General features: G+C 36.5%; 1 protein-coding gene across 11 annotated transcripts in view; it reads right to left on the bottom strand.

Annotated features, from left to right (window-relative positions):
* The window catches only part of DOCK7 (dedicator of cytokinesis 7), a 240,872-nt gene that overhangs the window by 160,086 nt on the left and 56,611 nt on the right, over window positions 1-24,175 (bottom strand). For all 11 annotated transcript variants that reach the window (XM_054484551.2, XM_054484560.2, XM_063654806.1 and 8 more), the window contains 4 exons: window positions 22,229-22,394; window positions 14,582-14,724; window positions 9,253-9,346; window positions 8,060-8,222 (listed from right to left, as the gene is read on the bottom strand). In XM_054484551.2, the coding sequence (XP_054340526.1) occupies window positions 8,060-8,222; window positions 9,253-9,346; window positions 14,582-14,724; window positions 22,229-22,394 (566 nt within the window). The remainder of the gene's footprint in view (window positions 1-8,059; window positions 8,223-9,252; window positions 9,347-14,581; window positions 14,725-22,228; window positions 22,395-24,175) is intronic.

The following is a 24,175-nucleotide window of genomic DNA, read 5'->3' as shown; positions in this document are numbered from 1 at the left end:
AGTGTGTGATGTTCCTCTCCCTGTGTCCATGTGTTCTCATTGTTTAGCTCCCACTTATGAGTGAGAACATGTGGTGTTTGGTTTTCTGTTCCTGTGTTAGTTTGCTGAGAATGATGGTTTCCAGCTTCATCCATGTCCCAGCAAAGGACATGAACTCATCCTTTTTTATGGCTGCATAGTATTCCATGGTGTATATGTGCCACTTTTTCTTTCTCCAGTCTATCATTGATGGGCATTTAGGTTGGTTCCAAGTCTTTGCTATTGTGAATAGTGCTGTAATAAACATATGTGTGCGTGTGTCTTTATAGTAGAATGATTTATAATCCTTAGAATATATACCCAGTAATGGGATTACTGGGTCAAATGGTATTTCTAGTTCTAGCTCCTTGAGGAATCGCCACACTGTCTTCCACAATGGTTGAACTAATTTGAAACATACATATTTTTATATCACAACTATTATAGACATCTCAAAATATTGTTGATGCTTATTACTATTTAGAAAATACAATAGTTTTTTAACCGGAGGCCAGATCATGTTATTTAATTCATCAATAAACACATATATCACAACTTTAATATTTTGATAATTTTAATTCAATGTAACTGATTTCCTTTGTTATTCTATATATTTTATTTCATGCATTTAAAAACATTTAAACATTACAGATTGAGTATCCCTTATTCAAAATGCTTAAGACCAGAAGTCTTTCCAATTTCATATTTGTTTTGGATTTTGGAATATCTTTATACTCACGGTTGAGCCACCTCAAATCTGAAAATCCAAAATGCTTCAACGAGATCTTCTTTGAGTATCATATGGGTGCTTGAAATGTTTCGAATTTTGGAGAGTTTAAGATTTTGGATTTTCAGATTTGGGATGCTCAATATGTATTTCAAAAAAGGGTATCACAGGATTCACCAGATGACCACAAGGTACCACGGTACACAAAAAAATTAGCAGCCCATGTTCAAAGGACCTACTGTCATGTAATAACCTAGTTTAAGAAACATGAATTACTCGGCTCTCATGTCATAACATCAATAGTACACATATTCTGACTGGCCAAGCTCTTCCTTGAAACAATATTTTAGGAAAAAAAATTTAATCAGTATATAATAAGCTTATTCAACTACTCAAGAAAAAAAAAACTGACGATAGTAAAATTCTAAAGAGATCATAAAACATTTCATTTGTTATTGAGGTTAACTTTTAAAAGTCCTTATCTGGCCTGGCATGGTGGTTCATGCCTATAATCCCAGCACTTTGGTAGGCCGAGGCGGGTGGATCACCTGAGGTCAGGAGTTCGAGACCAGCCTGGCCAACACAGTGAAATCCCATCTCTAGTAAAAAATACAAAAAAAAAAAAAAAAATTAGCTGGGTGTGGTGGCTTGCACCTGTAGTCCCAGCTACTTGCGAGGCTGAGGCAGGAAAATCGCTTGAACCCGGGAGGCAGAGGTTGCAGTGAACCAAGATCATGCCACTGTATTCCAGACAGGGCATCAGAGCAAGACTCTGTCACACACAAACACAAAAAAAAGTCCTTATCTATTAGAGATACATACCGAAGGATTTTCAAGTGAAATGATAGGATGTCTAGGCTTTGCTTCAAAAATATTACCAACAAAACAAAAGACAGGACAAGCAACAGATAAAACAAAAATGACAATGCAAGTTAATTAATCTGTTCTCTAATGAGAATATATGGGCACAGCAAGGGAACAACACAGACTGGGGACAGTCGGGGTTGGGTTCAAGGGGTGGGAGAGCATTAGGACAAATAGCTAATACACGTGGGGCTTAAAACCTAGATAACGGATTGATAGGTACAGCAAACCACCATGGCACACGTATACGTATGTAACAAACCTGCACATTCTGCACTTGTATCCTGGAACTTAAATAAAATAAAATTTAAAAAAAAATTAATCTGTTCTCTTTACTTTTAGGTGTATTAATTTTAGGTATAGGTGTATTAATTTGTTCCCTTTACTTTTATAATTTTCCATAATAAAAGTTTAAAACTATATTCAGATTAGATCACAGAAAATAGATTTACTAAAATGTATTAAAAGATGTATGGGCATATTCCTAACAGACCAAAATCCTTTTGTTTCTCACTCTGATAGTTACCAGGTCTGAACCACTGTATTCATTCTTACATTCTTAGTAACACCGTGTTTGCTAGATATAGTCTTTCAAAAATACTAAGTAGAAAAACAAGATATAAACATTGAACAGGTGATTACAACTAAGGCCATTACTGGAAATGCGGCTGACTAACAACCCTGCCAAGAATACCATGTGTTCTGTGGACATACCTCTTAAAAACTGGATGTCAGTAAAACACATAAGCATTTGCTCAATTAATGTACCTTGATCTATTACAACTCAAATACAACAGTGGTGATGAAGTAAAAATCTGGAACACAAATAACATTGCATACAATCTATTACCTAACTTTCAGATGATTTCAAATATCCAATAGAAGATTTTTTTCACCATTGAGAAAGATCTTTATTTGGTTTACTTAACGTTAACAATTACACTAGTACTTTTTCTAAAATACTGTGATAGGGTAAGTACTTCCTTGATAAAGCAAGAATTTGATGTAAACCCCACTTTGTATGGTGCAGTAAGAAACATGTCATTCATTGTCTGATTGTTAGAAACTACCATATATTTGTGTATCTTCATCTACCCCTGTAGAGAATTTGAAAAGATCAGGCCCCTCTTCAGTTAACCCTATGCAAATAAATGTGACCAGCTGTGTGTGGGGGGAAGGGAGGCGCGTGGAACGACAAGAGTTTGTTATTTAAAGGTGAAAATCTCTAGCTTCAGGTATAACTTAAATAACAGATTTAAGTCTTTAAGAAGACTCAATATCTTCAAAAGAATATTTTTTTAAAGTGTACACAATAAAAGTAAATTAAACTAATATAGACCTCTTTAGACAACTTTCTCTGAATTATCTGATATGAACATAAAAATGAGAAGTGAAAGGTGTATAGGAAATCTGTCACTTTCAGAATACAGTTCTTTCCTACGATTTCTCAACTCCGTCAAATGCTTCAATGATGTCCATTCATTCCCCCTGTATTCACGCAGTTTTTAATTTTTTCCCTATGAGACCCTTTACAATCCTCTCAAGTTTCTCACTAAAACTAAATACAATGTGGAAATATTTTCTTAAAACACACATGAACAATGCTTAAATTCCTAGTTTTTTCAGATATAAATTTGAACCCTCTGGAACTTCAGCTTTGTCATCTATAAAATAGGGATAACCATACTGGTTCTGTGCAGGCTGCTATCAGAGTTAATAGATAATGGCCATATATAAACTAAAAGGAGCCCTAATGTCAACTTTATCTTCCTTTTTTTTTAACGTTATTCACTGGGAAAATGTGTACATAAATATTTGTATAGTGACAACTGGTATGTATTATCACAAATTATGTCTTATCCTAAAACATTCCTGAGAAGGCAAAAAGAATCCAAATGAGCTAAACGATTATCATTACCATGATCCAGCACAACCATTCAGTTAGCAAATATTTATGGAACTTTCTGTAAATTATTTATGATATTTGTATATTAGCTGTCAGCTGCTGAGGTTGTCACACATCCCTTTTTGTCATTCCAAAATTATTTCTATCTATGCTAGGTTTCTAGATATGCTTAAGGTTTTTTTTTTTTTTAAATAAACTATCAGTTCCTAAACATATAAGCTGTCCATGAGGCCAAGTTTTTCTAACAGCATCAAATAGAATAAACAACCTTTAATGATTTGGTTTTAAGGTCCCATGGACATTGATGGTCTAATAATACAAAGCAGGCCAATATTGACTCTGATAATCTCCCTTTTAAAATAATTCTCTTATCCAATTATACCCCAGATGCCTAGTACCCTCATGCTTTTCAAACCAATCTCTCTCAAGTTCTATAGTGCATGAGCAAATGTAATCTAATGAAGCCAAAAACAATAACAACTTCTATTGAGCATTTAATATGTACTGCATTACTTTGTGACATGCACTTTACACGTATTTAATCCTCATAGATTTCTAAGATATAGGTACTTTTATTATACCCATGTTAAAGGAAGGAAAAATCATTCCTCAATTTTAAATACAGTAAGTCCTCACCTAATGTCATAGATACTGTGACATTGGATAACGTTCTTGGAAACTGTGACTTTAAGAGAAGGACTTTAAGGACCATGTGCAGCAGCAGGTTCTTGAATAATATCATTTTGTTCAGCATTGTTTTGTTATAACATTGACTAGGAAAAAAATGGTTTCATCACATGTCATTTAGCTTAAAACCTTAGTTTCCAAGAACCTATTAACAATTTTAAGTGAGAACTTACTGTAATTCCTAAAAATGAAACATGGTTACAAAATATTGGTTACAAGAGCCCATCTTCCAATTTTTCATAAGCTACACATATAGTCGTACCATTTCAAGTAACACAAAAATTATTATTTCTTTATGTAATTTGGAGATTGATTATTTTTAAAAGGGAATAGTCAACTTTATAATCATATTTTGTTAAAGAAACTATTTGGCAAAAAAGTAACAACAGGAAAAAAGTCAACCAAGTATAGTAATCACAATTCTACTTCTGAATTTTCATGTAGTATCTAATTTTCTCTACTTCGCTGAGGACACTCTTATACTAGAAAATTATTAATCGCTTTCTTAAAATAATGCCTTCTTTTTGGTCCAACAGCTCTCACTGGTACATGCTACTAACAGAGCACTAGGATCATTTCCATAAACTAAGAAACTTAGTAGCCTTTACATTCTATATCACATTCAATCAATGTCTGTTAACAGGTTAAAGCATTTTATATAAGTTCCTTACAAACTGTATATAAGGAGGAATAAGGTTATGTAAAGCCCTAATCTGAAATCAATTCATTTTGATGAAAAACATTAAAGCCTAAATCAGTATTCATATTCAATAAAAGTTAAATAGGAGTAACTCTAATCTTTATGATGAGCTTAGCAAGTTCTGTTATTCTCTGGAAATAAACTGCTCGTTCATGAGAGAAAAATGGTTATTCTATAAACATTTAATGAATCCTTTTTTAAAAGCTTCTTGCCTACAATATTATTTTTACTAATAATGTCTGGAATTAGTATTAACTCTGTAATTAATAGAATGTTTAGATACAGTCTAAACTAAAGGCACTGAGATACGTTAAATGATCTCTCAACATCATTGTCAAATTAATATGCTATAATTCATTTTTATACTTGAAAAATTTAACTCCCAGAATAGAAACTAATTATAGTTTTTGGACTATCAATTAGCCTTACCAATACTAACCACTTCAAGTGATAAAGCATTCCACCCTAAAAACCAAAAGCAAACTCAAATAAACAAATGATCTTAAACAAGCACTAATACATGTTTACATAATTTCCATTAAACTCAAAAAGCAAAACCATACTAACTTATAATTTATAAAATCCCCTTAAATCATTTGATGTATGAACTTTTTATCTCCTCCAGAAGAGGATGTTACATTAAAACTGGATACATCCTTAAGAGAAAACAACGTGCTGCCTTATTTGGCACAGTATCTTCTCACTTGGTATGAACGCACTACTCAATTCCCATTCAAGTTCTATAACATGTCTAGATTATCTATATTGGCCCTATTTTCCATTAATTCACAGACAAGATACCCTAGAATCCATTTATATCAAGTGTTTCACTTACATCAACTGTAAGACATTAAAAAAAATTAAACAAATATAAATAATGGTGATTTTGAGGCTAATGTAAGATAAAGGTGTTCTGTTTTAATAAAAATATAGCAAACAATTCTCTACCAATGAGAAATTTTATTTTTATTCAAATTATATATAATTATGAATGCTGGATGTCCTACCATTCAAAAGATGAAGAACACAGAAAATGAAGTAAGAAGGCTTGGGTTCAAGTCCAAACAAGTCTCTTAATTCAGCCTTCTGTCAGTGGAGAAGTGGAGATAATAATACTGCCAGAATTATATAATGTATAAGATTTCTATGAGACCGAATAAACTAATTTAAATGAAATTATGTTCTATAAAGCACTAAATCAATGTCATCATATCAATATGTCAACACGAAATTTCAGAACACCAGTGATAAAGAAAATAATTCAAAAAGTCTTAGGGAAAAATAAGATGCAAAAGATTAGCAATCAGTATAAATTCGACTACTCAAGGGTACTGCTTAAAGCCAGAAGACAGTAGTCGTATTTTCAAAATTATGATAGAAAATGATATAGAATTTAGAATTTTATACCTGGCAAAACTATTAATTTGAGAGTAAAGGTAAAGATACTGTCAGACATAAAAGAAAATTTACCTCCCACACATCCTATTTAAGAAAGATACGAAAGGCTTTCAGTGAAATGAGTCAACTAAGGAAAATATATGAAAAATAAGGACTCTATTGCAAAAAAAAAAAAAAATGCAAAGAAAATTTCCAGGATAATGGTAAATAGGCTCTAAGATGACAATTGTACAGTAAGCCTAAAAAGCCTATAAAACTTCCTCTGCAAGGGAGGAAATAATTGATTATTGATGTATTTCACTGTACTATAAGAGGTTTTACAGAGAGTTTTAGTGCTAACACATAGAAAAGGAGCCAACTCATGCAGTGTCTTATAGACTATTAGAAAAAATTCATTCTTTTTCTGCCTGTAATAGAAGCACTGGAGAATTTCAGACACAGGAATGAATGATTTGATTTACAATTTTCAAAGAATTATCTGGCTGCAATGTTGAGAAGTGACTGAGACAGGAGTAGAAATAAGATAGCCAAATTAGTAAGGATAGCAAAATTCAAGATCAGAGGCTGTCTAATATGGTAGCCTTTAGCCCCATGTGGTTATTAAGCACTTGAAATGTGGCTCATCTGAATTGAAATGTGCTTTAACTATAAAATACACGCCAGATTTTGAAGTTAGCAGAAGAGAAAAGAAGTAAAATATCTGAATAATTCTTAACATTTATTACATGTTGAAATGATAATACTTTAGATACACTGGTTTCGATGACATATATGATTAAAATTAACTTTACCTGTTTCTTTTTTTTAATGTAGCAATTATAAAATTTTAAATTGCAAATGTGGTTCCCATTATATTTCTGTTTCACAGCGCTGATCTACATGGTGACAGACTAGAATTTTTAAAAGGTGGAAGTAGTAAGAAGTACAGATCAGGATAGATTTTGAAAGTAGAGCCTATGTAACTTGTTGGCTGAATAAATGTGAGGGGTAAGGAAAGGAAAGAAATCATAATAATTCCAAAAATTTTGTCCTCAGGAACTTGATAAATGGTGGTAAAAATATACTAGGATGGGGAAGTCTAGGATGAAATCCAAAATTCTGTTTTAGAATCTTATACCTGAGCTGCCCTGCTGAATATCCCAACAGACATGTCAAGTTCTGGTCTTAGCATTCACAAATAAAGGGTATATCATTCATAAGGAGTACATGCAAATGGCACCCCCAGAGTTATGTAATGTTCAGTCTGAAAAGTTATATCTGACAACTTCATGTCAAGTATTCTCTAGATAGGATATACTCAACAAATATTGTTGATTAGAACATAATGCAGGCACATAAATTTGATTCTTGTGTAATGCTAGATTCTGCTACTAAAAACATTTGAGAAAACATAGTAATTAGGAGTTCAAATGTTTTAACCTAAGAGCCCAGGAATCAAATCCCATCACCATCACACTAAGGCGCGATGCTCGGCAAAATGTTTAACCTCTCTAACCCTCGGTTTACTCACCTCTAAAATAAAGGCAAAATCCCGGATTAAATAAGACTAAAAAAGATAAAGCATGTAAGGTAATTAACATTATACCTGACACACACAAAGCCTTAATACGTGAAAACTATTAGTAAAATTGTGCGGTAAGAGATAGAGTTAAGTAACAAAACTACTTAAGATTTTTGGAGAGTTTTATTCTAGTTATACTTTAATATTTTAGAATATACAGTATCTTCTATTAGAATTATCCAAATTAAAATCTCTTACCTGTAAGTAGTGTTTGGAACATAAACATCCCTTGCGGGAAACTCTAAGATTTCTCTGGTAGGTCTAACTCTACTGTCAGGGTAAAGCTTCACTTGAAGCAGCTCCGGAGTTAGGCAATAATGGGGATTTTCGGGTGCGGGAGAAATGTCTATCTTGAGCTGAGCTGCAAATTATATATTAAAAAACAATGTAAAGATAATAAAAAACTCCATGTTAAACATGTTTTTTAAAGGACTTGGATCCTATTTTTGCAAGAAGTCTGGGAAGAATATTACAGAAACCAAATTTATATTGTTATCATCTCACGCCTCTAAATCATTTTATTTTGCAAAGTCTCAAACTTAAAAATTACTGATCCAGACATAAATGTAAAATAATAAATGCTTATTAAATAAATGAATGGGAATGAAGGAAGGAAGAAGCAAAAATAGAAAAAAAAAAAACCAGAGGGATCTGGCATAGGAACAAGCTAGGTCATTTCAAAGGTTAAATGACTTAGTTTTGACTTAGCAAAATTTAAGACATTTTTACTCTGGAATGGTTTGCTCCAACCGTAATACGAATCTATTTTTTAATATTTACCATTCTATTACCATTCTAGAAAATAATTTTAAGCCATGATATTAGTCATCATACTCATTTTAGTACAGTAATTCCCCCCATCCCCTGCTGGGGACATATTTTAAGACCCAACCCCTAGTGGATGCCTGAAACTGCATATAGTACCCAACCTTATAGATACTGTTTTTCCCTATACATACATGCCTACAATAAAGTTACATTTATAAATTAGGCAAAGTAAGAGATTAATAACCCTAACTCATAATAAAACAGAGCAATTATAACAATATACTATAATAAATGCTACACGAATGTGGTCTCTTTCTCTCTCTCCCTCTCTCCAAATATCTTAATATTTTCACATCGCGATTGACTACAGGTAACTGAAACTAAGGAAAGATAAACAATAGGTAAGTGGGGACTACTGCACTCAAAGTACCAAATATGCTGAATCCTGCATCCAAACTGTCAGATCACATGATAGTTAATAAAGTGAAGAAGACTGAGAGGCACTGGGCATAGAAAAATGTCTGGGCCAGATAAATTAAAAAAAAGAATACATAATTATAAGCAATACAACATATTAGTGAAAATAATAGTTGCAATCATTTCTACTCAAAATTTTTAAATACCTGTAATAGGTCTTAGTCGCCGTAAGACAGAAGATGGCCTTCTCATATCAGCAAGGAATTTGTAGAGATCTTCATCACTTAAGCGGTCTCCTTCCTGATTTCAATAATAGAGGAAAAAGTATTTGATAAAACAAATATAGCCGGGCACAGTGTAATCCTAGCACTTTGGGAGGCTGAGGAGGGCGGATCATCTGAGGTCAAGAGTTTGAAACCAGCCTGGCCAACATGGTGAAACCCCGTTGCTACTAAAAATACAAAAAAAATTAGCTAGGCATGGTGGCACGTGTCTGCAGTCCCAGCTACATGGGAGGCTGAGGCAGGAGAATCACGGGAGATGGAGGTTGCAGTGAGCCAAGATCACATCACTGCACTCTAGCTGGGGTGACGGAGCAAGACTCCATCTCAAAAATAAATAAATAAATAAATAATAAAAATATATATGTGTGTGTATAGAAAAATAAATTTATAGTTTGTTAGTAAGCATGCCCTTATGCCTACAATGTAGTTAGAATAAAAAATAAAATTAAATTAAAATAATTATGATTATAAGTATATCATACCAGTTTATTTCCTTTTTTATGCTTTCAAATTTTACTAAGATTTAATAATACCACTGTCTATCTTTTTTCTTATTTATAGTCCATTATCTATGCCTATAAAGTATTACAAAATACTCTCAAATATAGAAAACCAATACAAGTTACTGGCCGGGCGCAGTGGCTCACGCCTGTAATCCCAGCACTTTGGGAGGCCGAGGTGGGCGGACCATGAGGTCAGGAGATCGAGACCATCCTGGCCAACACAGTGAAACCCTGTCTCTACTAAAAAACACAAAAAAAATTAGCCGGGTGTGATGGCAGGTGCCTGTAGTCCCAGCTACTCGGGTGGCTGAGGCAGGAGAATGGTGTGAACTCAGGAGGCAGAGCTTGCAGTGAGCTGAGTTCGCGCCACTGCACTCCAGCCCGGACGACAGAGCGAGACTCTGTCTCAAAAAAAAAAAAAAAAAAGGAAAGAAAACCAATACAAGTTAGAGATAGATGAAAAGGAGAAGAGAAAAATAAGAATACATACATAAAACAGAATCAAAAAGCAAACTAATATAAAAATACTTGAGTCTCATAAATTTATTACTCTTTGGTTCATATTTGTGTTTTCAACTTTATATCACAAATTTCTCCAATGCAAAATCTGCAGCACTGGCTAAGGTGAGGAGGAGAAGAAGGAAGAAAGGAGGAAGAGAGAGGAAGAAGAGGGAGGAAGGATTTAGATGAGGGAGGGAGGAGGAGGAGGAATAGGAGGAGGAAGAAACTACTGTTAAGGAAAATCACAACTATCCTGATACTAAGGCCAGAAAGAAAACTCCAAAAGGACTTCAACCAATATGAAAAGAGACCTTGAAAAAAACAAAACAAATTACCCATAGCCGATTAACACAAATGTTCACTTTAATGTTAATATTTTCTTCTTACAATTAAAATAGCTAGGGTTTTTCTTTTATTGAAGAGTCAGTCTTTAGATTTTATCAATCCAATCTTCCTGCTTTGACATTTTATTGTTTTATGCATATTTCACATATTGTTCTTTTATGTTATTTGGTAATGAATATATTTGAGGCTACTTTATTACTGTCAACTCACCTTGAGCCACAACCCATTTGTTCTTCATCATTATATTCTAAACAAGGATATAGAATTGATCTTCTTTTATCTCACTATTTAGAAAAAATAATTCTTAATTTCTAAGTGGTTACAGTTTTTTATTAATACCTTACAAAGCTTTTAGTTTTATTGAGTTATGGTTAGAAAATTTGACTTTACGAGGTTTCTTCAGGGACCCAATATAACTAATTATTGTAAATGTTCCATCAGTTGTTGAAAAAGTATACTCTTTTCTTGTGCATACAGAAATGATATAAATTTTTTGAGACGAAGTTGCCAACACATGAAATTAATTTTTAAATGGTCCTTATTCATAATATATTCAGATTATCTCTAGTCTTCATTATTTCTATTTCACCCATTAAATTACATTTTCTCTTTCGGTACTTATTGGTCTCCATTCTTTACTCCCTGTTTCCATGCCTTTTTGGTGAGCGAGGCACAATTCCCTCCCTAGGCTTGGCCACATGCCTTGCTTTGCCAATAAGCAAACATGATGCAAAAAGAGGCTGAAAAACATTTGCACAATTTAGTTTGCTCTCTCTCTTGAACTTTTGTCAGAGCTGTGAGAACATGACCAAGCTAGCCTGCTAGAAGATGAGAGTAGAATTTGAGAGACATGTCACAGAGCTGAGTCATTTCTGTCTTCCCAGTAGAAGTCAGCCTATATTAGCTGATCTCAGCCAACCTCCAAACTTGTGAATGAGCCTAGTTCACTGGAGCAGTCTAGCTGATACCTTTTCCTCTACATTGGTTGCTTACTGTCCTGTACCACTGAAAAAAATAGATAACTTATATATCTGTCAACAAATAGAACAAATGTCTTCAAAACTATTGTGTGGGTTTGATTTTGTTTTTAAATATCTATGTATTTCTAATAATTTTGACTTCACACATTTTATTTATTTATTTATTTTGAGACAAGGCCTCACTTTGTCACCCAGGCTGGAATACAGTGGCATTATAATTGCTCACTGCAGCCTCAACCTCCTGGGCTCAAGCAATTCTCCCATCTCAGCCTTCTAAGTAGCTGGGACTACAGGTATACACCAACATGCCCAGCTAATATTTTTTATTTTTATAGAAACAAGGTCGGCCGGGTGCGGCGGCTCACGCCTGTAATCCCAGCACTTTGGGAGGCTGAGATGGGCGGACCATGAGGTCAGGAGATCAAGACCATTTTGGCCAACACAATGAAACCCCATCTCTACTAAAAATACAAAAAATTAGCCGGGCATGGTGGCAGGCACCTGTAGTCCCAGCTACTCGGGAGGCTGAGACAGGAGAATGGCATGAACCCGGGAGGCGGAGCTTGCATTGAGCCGAGATTGCGCCACTGCACTCCAGCCTGGGCGAGAGAGCGAGACTCAAAAAAAAACAGAAACGAGGTCTCACCATGTTGCCCAGGCTGGTCTTGAACTCCTAGGCTCAAGCGACCCTCCAGCCTTGGCCTCCTAAAAGGTTGGGATTATAGGCATGGGCCAACATGCCTGGCCAACACATTTTAAATCTGTACATAAACACTAACGATTACTATATCCCTACTGTAGACAGTAATCTCTCATAAACTGAAAAAGAAAAAACTGTCTTCTGTGTCTCATTTAGGGAAAAATCTGTGCCTTGAATTCTACTTAATTAAAGTGGTAATCTCTTTTTTTAACTTAATTTGCATTTGCCTGATGCATAATTTTCTAGCTACTTAAAAATAGTTACAAAAATAATATATGCTCATGGTTAAAAATTTTTAATACAGAACCATATTAAACAGTTTCTGTACTGTAAACATTTTCCACTGCTCCATGTTTCCAGCAATCATTTATTTTTAAGTTTTCATAATCATTTTGTGCTACTTCCCAGTTACAGTAACAGTATTCAAAACAGTGTCCAGAACATGATGATGAATGCTCAAAAAATACTGGTTGGATAAGTAGATAGGGGGTGGATGGCTTATTGATTTATGCTTATAATACCAATTTATTGATAAATAGCAGGCCGAAGAAATGAAAAGAAAGCTGTGGAAATACCAGCAGAAGTGGTGTAGCAGCTGAAGAAGCAGAAAGAGGGGGAAGTAACATACCTGCAAGGTTGTGTCACTGTAGCAAATCTGCTACCCCATTTCCTAGCTATATCTGGTCTATCACTTTATGCAAGTGTAGTCTTCTCTAGACTCTCTATTACCACTGTCCATAATAAAAAGACCAATACCATTTGAGACATTTATCACTGGCTTTTTTTCCTATGAGTTTCTCAGAGCAGCTGCCTATGAATACTACTGATATGTAACAGTGAAGGAGACTTCAAGTAGATTGCTATCTGTCTATTCAAGGTCCATTCAATTGAGGTCTACCCTCAATTCTTGCCCTCTCAAGTTATGAGATATCAGTAAGCCAGGATTTCCTCTTCTTACTCAGAATAACATCTCAGAAAAAGGAATTTTGAAGGAATGATTAGCATTTTCCCTTAATCCACTCCAAAACATGTACTACTCCAGTTTGTTATGCTAATACAAATTTTCTCCCCATTCTTATATGGTTCTAGTCACCTAGTCACAACAAAGCTTTCAACATTTTCTCATCTTGATTCATGATATAGAATCCATTTTACATCAAAATCTAGTATATACATGTACACATGTGTACACTCATATGGGGGCGGCGGGGAACGACTCCCTGAAGCAATATTTAACCTTACTACATGCAATGCACTATTTTTTCTATTCTACTCATGTTTTCTTTTCTTTTTTAACCTGGGTGTCATCTACTAAGCTGATTTTCATTATCATTAAGAATCATGACTGGCATTGGAAAAATACAGTTGACTCATGGTTAAAAGTGAAGGGAACAGGTTTGCAAAGAGCAAAATATCTTTGATAGAGAACGTCTTGGATCCACACATTCACCTCTAAAAATAACACTGACCTCACTTTAGCACAAAATGCACTCCTAGGGCCTGAAAGTCCTATTTCACATATTATGAATATGGTAGTTTAGGCCAGAAATACTTGTGTGGGGAAGACATGTAGGCCACATACTCATTCTCACAAAGAAAATTCATAAACAACCAATGTTTAAGAAAAGTTACACTATTAACAATTTGGAAAAAGGACACAGGCTGGACATGGTGGCTGACTCCTGCAATCCCTGCACTTTGGGAAGCCGAGGAGGGTGGATCATGAGGTCAGGAGTTCGAGACCAGCCTGGCCAATATTTAGCATCCTGTCTCTACTAAAAAATACAAAAATTAGCCGGGCATGGTGGGCGCCTGTAATCTCAGCTACTCAGGAGGCTGAGGTAGGGAGAACTGCTTGAACCCGGGAGGCGGAGGTTGCAGTGAGCCGAGATTGTGCCACCGCACTCCAGCCTGGGCAACAGAGCGAGACTCTGTCTCAAGAAACAAAAAAAAGAACAGGATACAGGTATGAAAGATGGGTTTTGATGCATTATTAGTCATGGTCAACATTTCAACATTTAAATAAATATAATGCTAAAATAATAGGAACAATATAAATCGTTTCTCATTCTTATAGTTGTTTTTATTATTTTTATTCTTAAAGTTTTTAAGTTTCTTGGAATCACCCTCCCATACATGTATAGTACAATTACTACCTTTCTGAAACTAAAAAAATTTATGCACAAACATCTCCCCAAAATTCCTACATGACAGAACAATACCTGCTTAAAAAAATTTGTCACTGTGAGAGTAGCTGGTCGAAAGCTCGTCAAGTTACAAGCATCATCTCCACTTGTTGTCCTTTCAAGTGATCGTCTGCCGACAATACTAGAATTCCTCCTCTCTGACCAAGACCCTTTTCGTTCTACAAAAGAATTAAAAAAAAAATTCATTTTCATAAAAGTTAAATTTTGTTTTGAAGTAGCTTTCCAAACACAAGAAGAATCTACTAAATTGAAAATTACCCACTCAGCATATCAAGTATAATAGGAGAATTTTGCTTTTGGAGAGATTAGTAACAAAGTACCTAAATCTTCTGGTTGTCTTTTTACAACATCACAGGTGTAAAAATAAGTTTCTAACATGCAAAGATCTATGGGCATGACCAATCATGAGCCACAAAGAGCAGCTATAGAGGAAGTATGCATTTACTACAAAATGTTTACCACAGGAAAATTTTAGTCATCGTTAATCTTCCCTCAGTCTTAGCTCTTTAGTTTGAAAGAAAATTGTAAGATAATTTGTATTCAAAGTACTTGCAAGATAATCCTATTATTTAAAACCAACAGAACTAGACTGAAGATTAATAAGGAAATAGAATACTTGCACAAAACTATAAACAAACTAGACCTAATGGACATTTACACTATACTACAGTACACTAAGCAAGAGCAGAATATACATTCTTGTCAAGCACTTAGAAAATATTCTCTAAAACAGTCTATATACTAAGCCATAAAACAAGATACAATACATTCAAAGAGATTACGATCATATAAAATATGTTCTCCAACAACAGAAGAATTAAACTATAAATCAATAACAGAAGAAAATTTGGGGAATTCACAAATGTCTGTAAGTATAATAGCCCATTTCAAAAATAGCTAATGGAAAAAGAAGGAATAATATAAATTAGAAAGTATTTAAGATGTATGAAAATGCAAAAACAACATACCTAAGCATTGCTAAAGCAGTGCTTGGGGGAGGATTTACAGCTATTAATGTCTATTTTAAAAAGAACTATCTCAAATCAGTAATATAACCTCAGACTTCAACAAACTACAAACTACAAAAGAAGAGAAACGAAATCCGAAACCAGCAGAAGGCTACAGAGGCAACTGCAGAGTGGAAATAAGGAAAATAGAAACTATAAAAACCATACAGAAAAATCAATTAAACCAAAAACTGTTTCTTCGAAAAGATAAACCTGACAAATCTTTAGCTAAAATGATGAACCAAAAAAAAAAAAAGAAGACTCAAATTACTAAAATCAGGAATGAAAGAAGAGATATCATTTACAGACTTTACAGAGTAAAAGGAATAAAGGAATATACAGCAATACTATGAACAACTGTAGGCCAACACCTTTAGATTAGATACGAACCAGATAACTTTGATGAAATGGACAAATTTATAGAAAGATACAAAGTATTTATATTAAAACTGACTCAAGATGAAAGAAAATGTGAATAGACCTAAAACAAGTAAAGAGATCGAGTTAGTAATGAAAAAACTTACCACAAAGAAAAGGCCAGGTTCACTGGTGAATTCTTCCAAACTTTCAAAGAATTAATACCAATCCTTCAAAAACCCTTCCAAAAAAATGGAACACTTCACAACTCATTCTATGAGGCCAGTATTACCCTGATACCAAAACCAGACAGAGTCATCAAAAGAAAGTAAAACTACAGACTAATATACCTTATGAATATAAATGCAAAAATCCTAAACAAAATACTAGCAAACAGACTCCAACAACACATAAAAAAGATTACATGCCATGACCAAGCAAGACTTTTCCCAGGAATTTAAGGTTAATTTAATATCCAAAAATCACATCATTCGATGCAACACCACATTAAAAGGATACAGGACAAATCATTTTAATAGGGGCAGAAAAAGTATTTTACAAAATCTAACAGACTTTCATGATAAAAAACACTTTTAAAAATTAGGGATAGAAGAGAACTTCCTCAATCTACCAAAATACATCTATGAAAAGCCAACAGCAAATATCATACTTGATGGTGAAAGACTGAATGCATTTTCCCTGAAGTCAAGAATAAGACAAGGATATACACTCTTGTCGTTTCTAAAACATTGCAGAAGAGGTTCTAATAAAGACAGAAAAGAAAAAGAAATAAAAGACACACAGACTGAAAAAGAAAAGTGAACTACTTTTTATTTGCAGATGACACGATTTTGTATACAGAAAATCCTAAAAAAATCTGGGGAAAAAAACGAACAATAACAATTCGAATTTAGTAAACAAATTCAAAAAGGTTTCAGAGTATAAGATCAATATACAAAAGTCAATTTTATTTCTATACACTAGAAATGGACATTCTAAAGACAGAATTAAGAAAACAATTCCATTTAAAATATTATCAAGAAACGATAAAATACTAGTGTATAAATTTAACAAGAGAAGGACTTATATACTGAAAATGACACAACACTGAAAAAAATGAAAAAGATTTAAATAAATGAAAAAAAATTCATGTTCATAGATTCAAAGATTTAAAATTGTTAAAATGGCAACAATCTATAAATTGACTTAGAGATTCAATGTCAGCCCTATCAAAATCCCAGATGCCTTTGTGCACAAACTGACAGCTGGTCCTAAATTTATATGGAAATAAAAGAAACCCAAAATTGCCAAAACAAATCTTGAAACAGGATAAAAGTTGGAAGACCCACTCTTCTCAATTTCAAAACTTACTTCAAAGGTAAAGTAATATAGTATAGCAGCGGTCCCCAACCTTTCTGGCACCAAGGACTGGTTTCATGGAAGAAAGTTTTTCCACAGATGGGGTTGGGGGGATCATTTCAGGATGATTCAAGCGCATTACATTTATCATTAGAGTCCCATAAGGTGCACGTAACCTAGATCCCTTGCATGTGCAGCTCACAATAGGGTTCATGCTCCTACCAGAATCTAACGCCACTACTGATCTGAGAGGAGGCAAAGCTCAGGCAATAATGCTAGCTCAGCTGCTGCTCACCTACTGCTCTATGGCCCGGATCCTAACAGGCCACAGACAGGTACCTGTCCGCCACCTGGGGGTTAGGAACCCCTGCAGTAAAGCACTGGCATACAGATCAGTGGAATGGGATTGAGAGTCCAGAAATAAATCCCACATGAATGGTCAATTGACTTTCAATAAGGGATCTAAGAAAATTCAATGGGAAAAGAATAGCCTTTTTAATAAACAGTGCTGCAACAACTGGATATCCACATAAAAAGAATGAAATTGGACTCCTACCTCACAACATACAAATATTAACTCAAAATGGATTATTATAAACCTAAATGTAACAGCTGAAACTATAAAACTCTTACAAGAATACATACAAGTAAATTTTGATTCATACTACATAATGGTTTCTTAGATAAAACACCAAAAGCACAGTGACAAAAGAAAAAAATAGAAAAATGTAACTTCCTCAAAATTTAAAACTTCTGTGCTACGAACAATACCATCAAGAAAAGTGAACTCACAGACTAGGAGAAAATATTTGCTATCATATATTAGGCAAGGAATTTGCATCTTGAACATATAAAGAACTACAATTCAATGCCAAGAAGGTTAAAACCCCATTTAAAAAATAGGCATCAACTATTAATAAATAATAAAAAGATCAAAGCCATTAAAAAATGAGCAAAGGTTAAAAATACGTATTACTCCAAGAAAGATACACAAATAGCCAATACACACAAAATGATGCTTAATATCGCTAGCTATTAAGAAAAGGTAAATCCAACCTACAATGAGTACCACTTCACTTGCACTAGAATGACTATAATCAAAGAGCAGATAATATGTTATATTGGTAAAGATATGCTGAAACTGGAACCTTCATACACTAGTGGAACGCTAGTGGAATTTTTGAAGGTGCAGCCAAATTGGAAAACAGTGTGACAGTCCTTCAAAAGATTAAGCACAGAATTATCATATGACCCAGCAATTTCACTCCTAGCTATATATCTACATATCTAAGAAAAAAAAAATGTCCACACGAAAGCTTGTAAATGACGTTTCAACACTATGAAACATTATTCATAATGAACGAAAAGTAGAAAACAACCCGAATCAACTGATAAATAAATATAGTACATCAATACAACAGACTATCATTTGGCAATAAAAAGAAATAATACCAACACATGCTAAGACATGGATGAACCTGAAAAACATTATGGTAAGTGAAAGAAGCTAGTCACAAAAGACTACATATTATACAAGTCAATTTGTATGAAATGTCTGGCATAGACAAATCTATAGAGACAGAATATATATTAAAGGTTGTTTAGGGACAGGTTGGAAGACTCTGGAGGAATGAGGAGTGACCATTGCTAATGGATACAAAAGTGTTCCAAGATAGGTACAGAAGTATTCTGTAGTAGTGGTTGTAGAACCCTGTGAATATACCAAGAAAACACTGTACAGTAAGTCCTCATTTAACACCATGGATCAGTTCTTCAAAACTGTGACTTTAAGCAACACGTCGTACAACAAATCAATTTTACCATATGCTAATCCATATAAGCAAGAGTTAAGTCCCTACAGCATATTTCTGGTCACAAAAACTTCATCAAACTTCTAAATATTCAAAACACTTCTAATATTAAACATTCAAATAAATGTGCACTATACATACATTTAAGAAAAATTAATAAAAATAAGTAGGATAATTATTTACCAAATTATCCCAGTTCAGGGTCACAAGTGGCTGAAGCCTATTCCAGCAGCGCAGGAAAGAAGGCAGTGTATGGCAAATGCACCTGACAGCAGTAACTTAAGCAAACCCTGAGAATGACTCTATGGTCTAAAAAGAATGTGTATCTGGAGTTCCGAGCTAAGGAACCTGGGAGTGGCCAAACTTGAAGACTCATTCCTTATCTATGAGGATAAGGACATCTGAACTTCTAGCCCACCCAGTGAAATCTAGGCCATACATGGAATCAAGGCCCTTTGTTTTGGGTTAAATGAGGGTTTTCAGGTGGAAGATACTAGGGGGAGGATGCTAAGTGAAAATGCTACATAAACTGCATGCTTTTTCAAGTGGCTGTGGTTTTCAGTCCAGCTCGCCACTCTGCATGTAAGTTCCCTCAGTAAACCCTATGTCTCATTCTCTGGCTCCCCATCTCTTCTTCAGACTCTCTGATATGATGCTATACATACCAAAGTCAATAGGGGTCCCGCATGACAGGCAGGCACCTGTCCTGGACAGGACGCTATTCCATCACAGGTGCACTCACACACACACATCCACGTTACCTTACGCTGCTACCACTTAAGACATGCCAATTAACCTCATGCGCACAGCTTTGGGATTTGGCAGGAAATGAGTACCCAAAACTCCCCACACAGACTTGGGGAGAACATGCAAACTCTACACAGACAGTAGCTCCAGCCAGGAATCAATTCTCTTCCTCATCAACATTATAAAAAATCAAAAACAAAATGAGATATTTGAAGATCTGCTGTATTGTACAATTTAAATTGCTGACTTATATGGTATGTGATTTATATCCTAATAATGGTGTTAAATGAGAAAAAGGCAAAAAAAGAGAAAACAAAATCCTTTTTATGCAATATTACATTGCAGAGTCTACAAATGAAACAAGCTTATATAAGAAAAAAGAGGCCGGGCATGGTGACTCACATCTGTAATCCCAGCACTTTGGGAGGCCGAGGCAGGCGGATCACTTGAGGTCAGGAGTTCGAGACCAGTCTGGCCAAAACGGTGAAACCCCAGCCTCTGCCCGGCTGCCACCCCGTCTAGGAGGAAGTGAGGAGCACCTATGCCCGGCTGCCCCGTCTGGGAGATGAGGAGCACCTCCGCCCGGCCGCCCCGTCTGGGGAGTGAGGAGTGCCTCTGCCTGGCCGCCACCCCGTCTGGGAGGAAGTGAGGAGCACCTCTGCCCGGCTGCCCCATCTGGGAGATGAGGAGCACCTCTGCCCGGCCGCCCCGTCTGGGAGGTGAGGAGCGCCTCTGCCTGGCCGCCACCCCGTCTGGGAGGAAGTGAGGAGCGCCTCTGCCTGGCTGCCCCATCTGGGAAGGGAGGAGCGCCTCTGCCCAGCCGCCACACCGTCTGGGAAGTGAGGAGCGCCTCTGCCTGGCCACCCCGTCTAGGAGGTGAGGAGCGCCTCTGCCCGGCCGCCCAGTCTGGGAAGTGAGGAGCGCCTCTGCCCGGCCGCCCACTCTGGGAAGTGAGGGGCGCCTCTGCCCGGCCGCCCTGTCTGGGAGGTGAGGAGCGCCTCTGCCTGGCCGCCACACCGGCTGGGAGGAAGTGAGGGGCATCTCTGCCAGGCCGCCCCGTCTGGGAGGTGAGGAGCGCCTCTGCCCGGCCGCCCCCTCTGGGAAGTGAGGAGCGCCTCTGCTCGGCCGCCCCGTCTGGGAGGTGAGGAGCGCCTCTGCCCGGCCGCCCCGTCTGGGAGGTGAGGAGCGCCTCTGCCCGGCTGCCACCCGGTCTGGGAGGAAGTGAGGAGCGCCTCTGCCCCGGCGGCCCCGTCTGGGAAGCGAGGAGCGCCTCTGCCCGGGCGGCCCCGTCTGGGAGGTGAGGAGCGCCTCTGCCCGGGCGGCCCCGTCTGGGAAGTGAGGAGCGCCTCTGCCCGCGCGGCCCCGTCTGGGAGGCGAGGAGCGCCTCTGCCCGGCCGCCCTGTCTGGGAGGTGTATCCAACAGCTCCGAAGAGACAGCGACCATCGGGAGCGGGCCATGAGGACGATGGCGGTTTTGTTGAAAAGAATGGGGGGGATGTGTGGGGAAAGGAAGGAGAGATCAGATTGTTGCTGTGTCTGTGTAGAAAGAGGTGGGCATAGGAGACTCCATTTTGTTCTGACTAGGAGAAATTCTTCTGCCTTGGGATGCTGTTGATCTATGGCCTTTCCCCCAGCCCCTTGCTCTCTCAAACATGTCCTGTGTCAACTCAGGGTTAAATGGATTAAGGGCGGTGCAAGATGTGCTTTGTTAAACAGATGCTTGAAGGCAGCATGCTCTTTAAGAGTCATCACCACTCCCTAATCTCAAGTACTCAGGGGCACAAACACTGCAGAAGGCCGCGGGGACCTCTGCCTAGGAAAGCCAGAGACCTTTGTTCATGTGTTTATCTCCTGACCTTCTCTCCACTATCATCCGATGACCCTGCCATATCCCCTCTCCGAGAAACACCCAAGAATGATCAATAAATACTTCATAAATTAAAAAAAATAAAAATAAAAACAATAAAAAAAAAATTAAAAAAAAATAAAAATAAAAAAGAAGAAGAAGAATGAGTTGCCATCAAAAAAAAAAAGAAAAAAGAGGCCGGGCATGGTGACTCACATCTGTAATCCCAGCACTTTGGGAGGCCGAGGCAGGCGGATCACTTGAGGTCAGGAGTTCGAGACCAATCTGGCCAAAACGGTGAAACCCCATCTCTACTAAAAATACAAAAATTAGCCAAGCGTGGTGGCACACATCTGCAATCTCAGCTACTCAGGAGGCTGAGGCAGGAGAATTGCTTGAACCCGGGTAGCAAAGGTTGCAGTGAGCCAAGATTGTGCCACTGCACTCCAGCCTAGGCCACAGAGCGAGACTCCATCTCAAAAAAAAAAAAGAAAAAAGTAAGCATCTAGAAATGTTTTGTATGAAACACTCTTACCTCCAGTACTGATTTCTACTTCTGTAGAATCTCTTTCCAAACTCCCAGCACTGCTAACAATATTCATTAAATGGATTGCAGTCCAAGCAAAAGGCATGCGATATTTCCCAAGTCTTTGGCAAAACTGATCTGCTTGACTCTTCAGTTTCTCCAGTTTTTCTTTATTCTGCAAAACAGAACTTTATACATTATATGATTATACTTGAAAGAAATCAATTAAAAGCTATTTCATACTACATAAAGGAAAAGGATGAGAAGTCTCAATTCTCAGCAGAGATGAGAAAAAAAAACTGTACCTTACAGAGATGAAGTATTAGTGCAATATCTTAACCAGTGAACAAACTCAACACATTCTACAAATGTACGTGCACAGCAGGTCTTTGAAATTTCTATTTGTGATTATGTTATTCTGGGGAGAAGAGAGCAAGTACCAAACATGTATTATGTATTGCAAGTATTGTTTTAGGAAGTATAACCATGATCTAGTCAGCAACTGGTAACTACAAAATATTCTAGGTTATAATTTGTTAAATTTTGTTACTCTATAAAAGATGGAAGTAGCTGAGCAAATTTGAAATAGTCCCTAACTTATAACAACCATGAGTTAAGAGTGGGGAAGCACAAATAGGCCAATGATAAACAAGCTCAGAGTTGTAACAAAAGAAGGAAAGTAAAAAGTATTAGAAGAAGACTAAACGCTGGAAAAAGACTAACGGTCCAAATATTTAATAATACAAGCATATCTGGAAGACATCTTGAGGCTGGCTCAACTTTTAGGCTACTCATGAAACAAACATCAAGAGGTGGCCTGAAAAAGCCAATCAACACTCAAGACTGAAAACCTATACTACCTCTCTCATATACTCTTTGCAGATGGGATGTTGACATATACACTAATGACAGTGTCCTACCTTGGGACTCAGGGCTAGAAAAAGATGAAACAATAACTAAATGATAGCACTATTTATTACTATCTCTACTATACCCTTAAAACAGTTCTTATTTTAAGTATACTTCAAGTATACTTAATTCTATCAGTGTATGTAAATATAAGTAAAGAGCGGAATAAGCTGCTAGTATATTTAAGAGCACTATGTAACAGAGCAAATTTAATTTAAAATGACAACCTGGGGACAGCCAGAATACTGTACTTTAACCATTAGTTCAGCCAGGTAATCAAGGATCAAGAAAAAAATATCGTGTGCTCAGATCTACAGAAAAAGCTCAGTTCTTGTTATGAATCTTGGGAAAAGCAAAACATTTTCTGGATTTGGGTTGCTTACCCAGTATTCCTCAAGCATACTTCTCCCGGAAGTTCCAGTATTAAATCTTGTGTTCAAAGATCCAAAGATCACTTGTATTCTTGTAGCTAACCCATAGTATCTGAAATTTGTTATCAACTATCCAACTTTTTTTTGCTTTTATAAGTTTATACACATTCTAGCAATTAGGCTGGGCATGGTGGCTCACATCTGTAATCCCAGCACTTTGGGAGGCTGAGGCAGGTGGATCGCTTGAGTTCAGGAGTTCAAGACCAGCCTGACCAACATGGTAAAATCCCGTCTCTACTAAAAATACAAAAATTAGCTGGGTGTGGTGGCACATGCCTGTAATTCGAGCTACTCGGGAGGCTGAGGCAGGATAATCACTTGAACCCAGGAAGCTGAGGTTGCAGTGGGCCAAGATCCTGCCACCAGACTCCAGCTTGGGTGACAGAGCAAGACTCTGTCGCAAAAGAAAAAAAAAATCTAGAAATGAGCCATCTGTAAAAAAGGCTGTATTTTCTTTTTTTAAAGACTATTATATTTTTAGTATATTCCTTAATAATCTGCAGTCAGATGGAAGCCAAGAATACTTCTATTTTCCTAGGGAAAGTTCTATCAATATCACTATTTTATAAATAAATAAAACCTTTAATTATTCAGGAGTTAAACTGAATTAATTTAG

Source organism: Pongo pygmaeus, chromosome 1 (assembly GCF_028885625.2).
Source record: "Pongo pygmaeus isolate AG05252 chromosome 1, NHGRI_mPonPyg2-v2.0_pri, whole genome shotgun sequence".
Taxonomy (NCBI): domain Eukaryota; kingdom Metazoa; phylum Chordata; class Mammalia; order Primates; family Hominidae; genus Pongo; species Pongo pygmaeus.
This window is presented reverse-complemented; position numbering and strand designations above follow the sequence as displayed.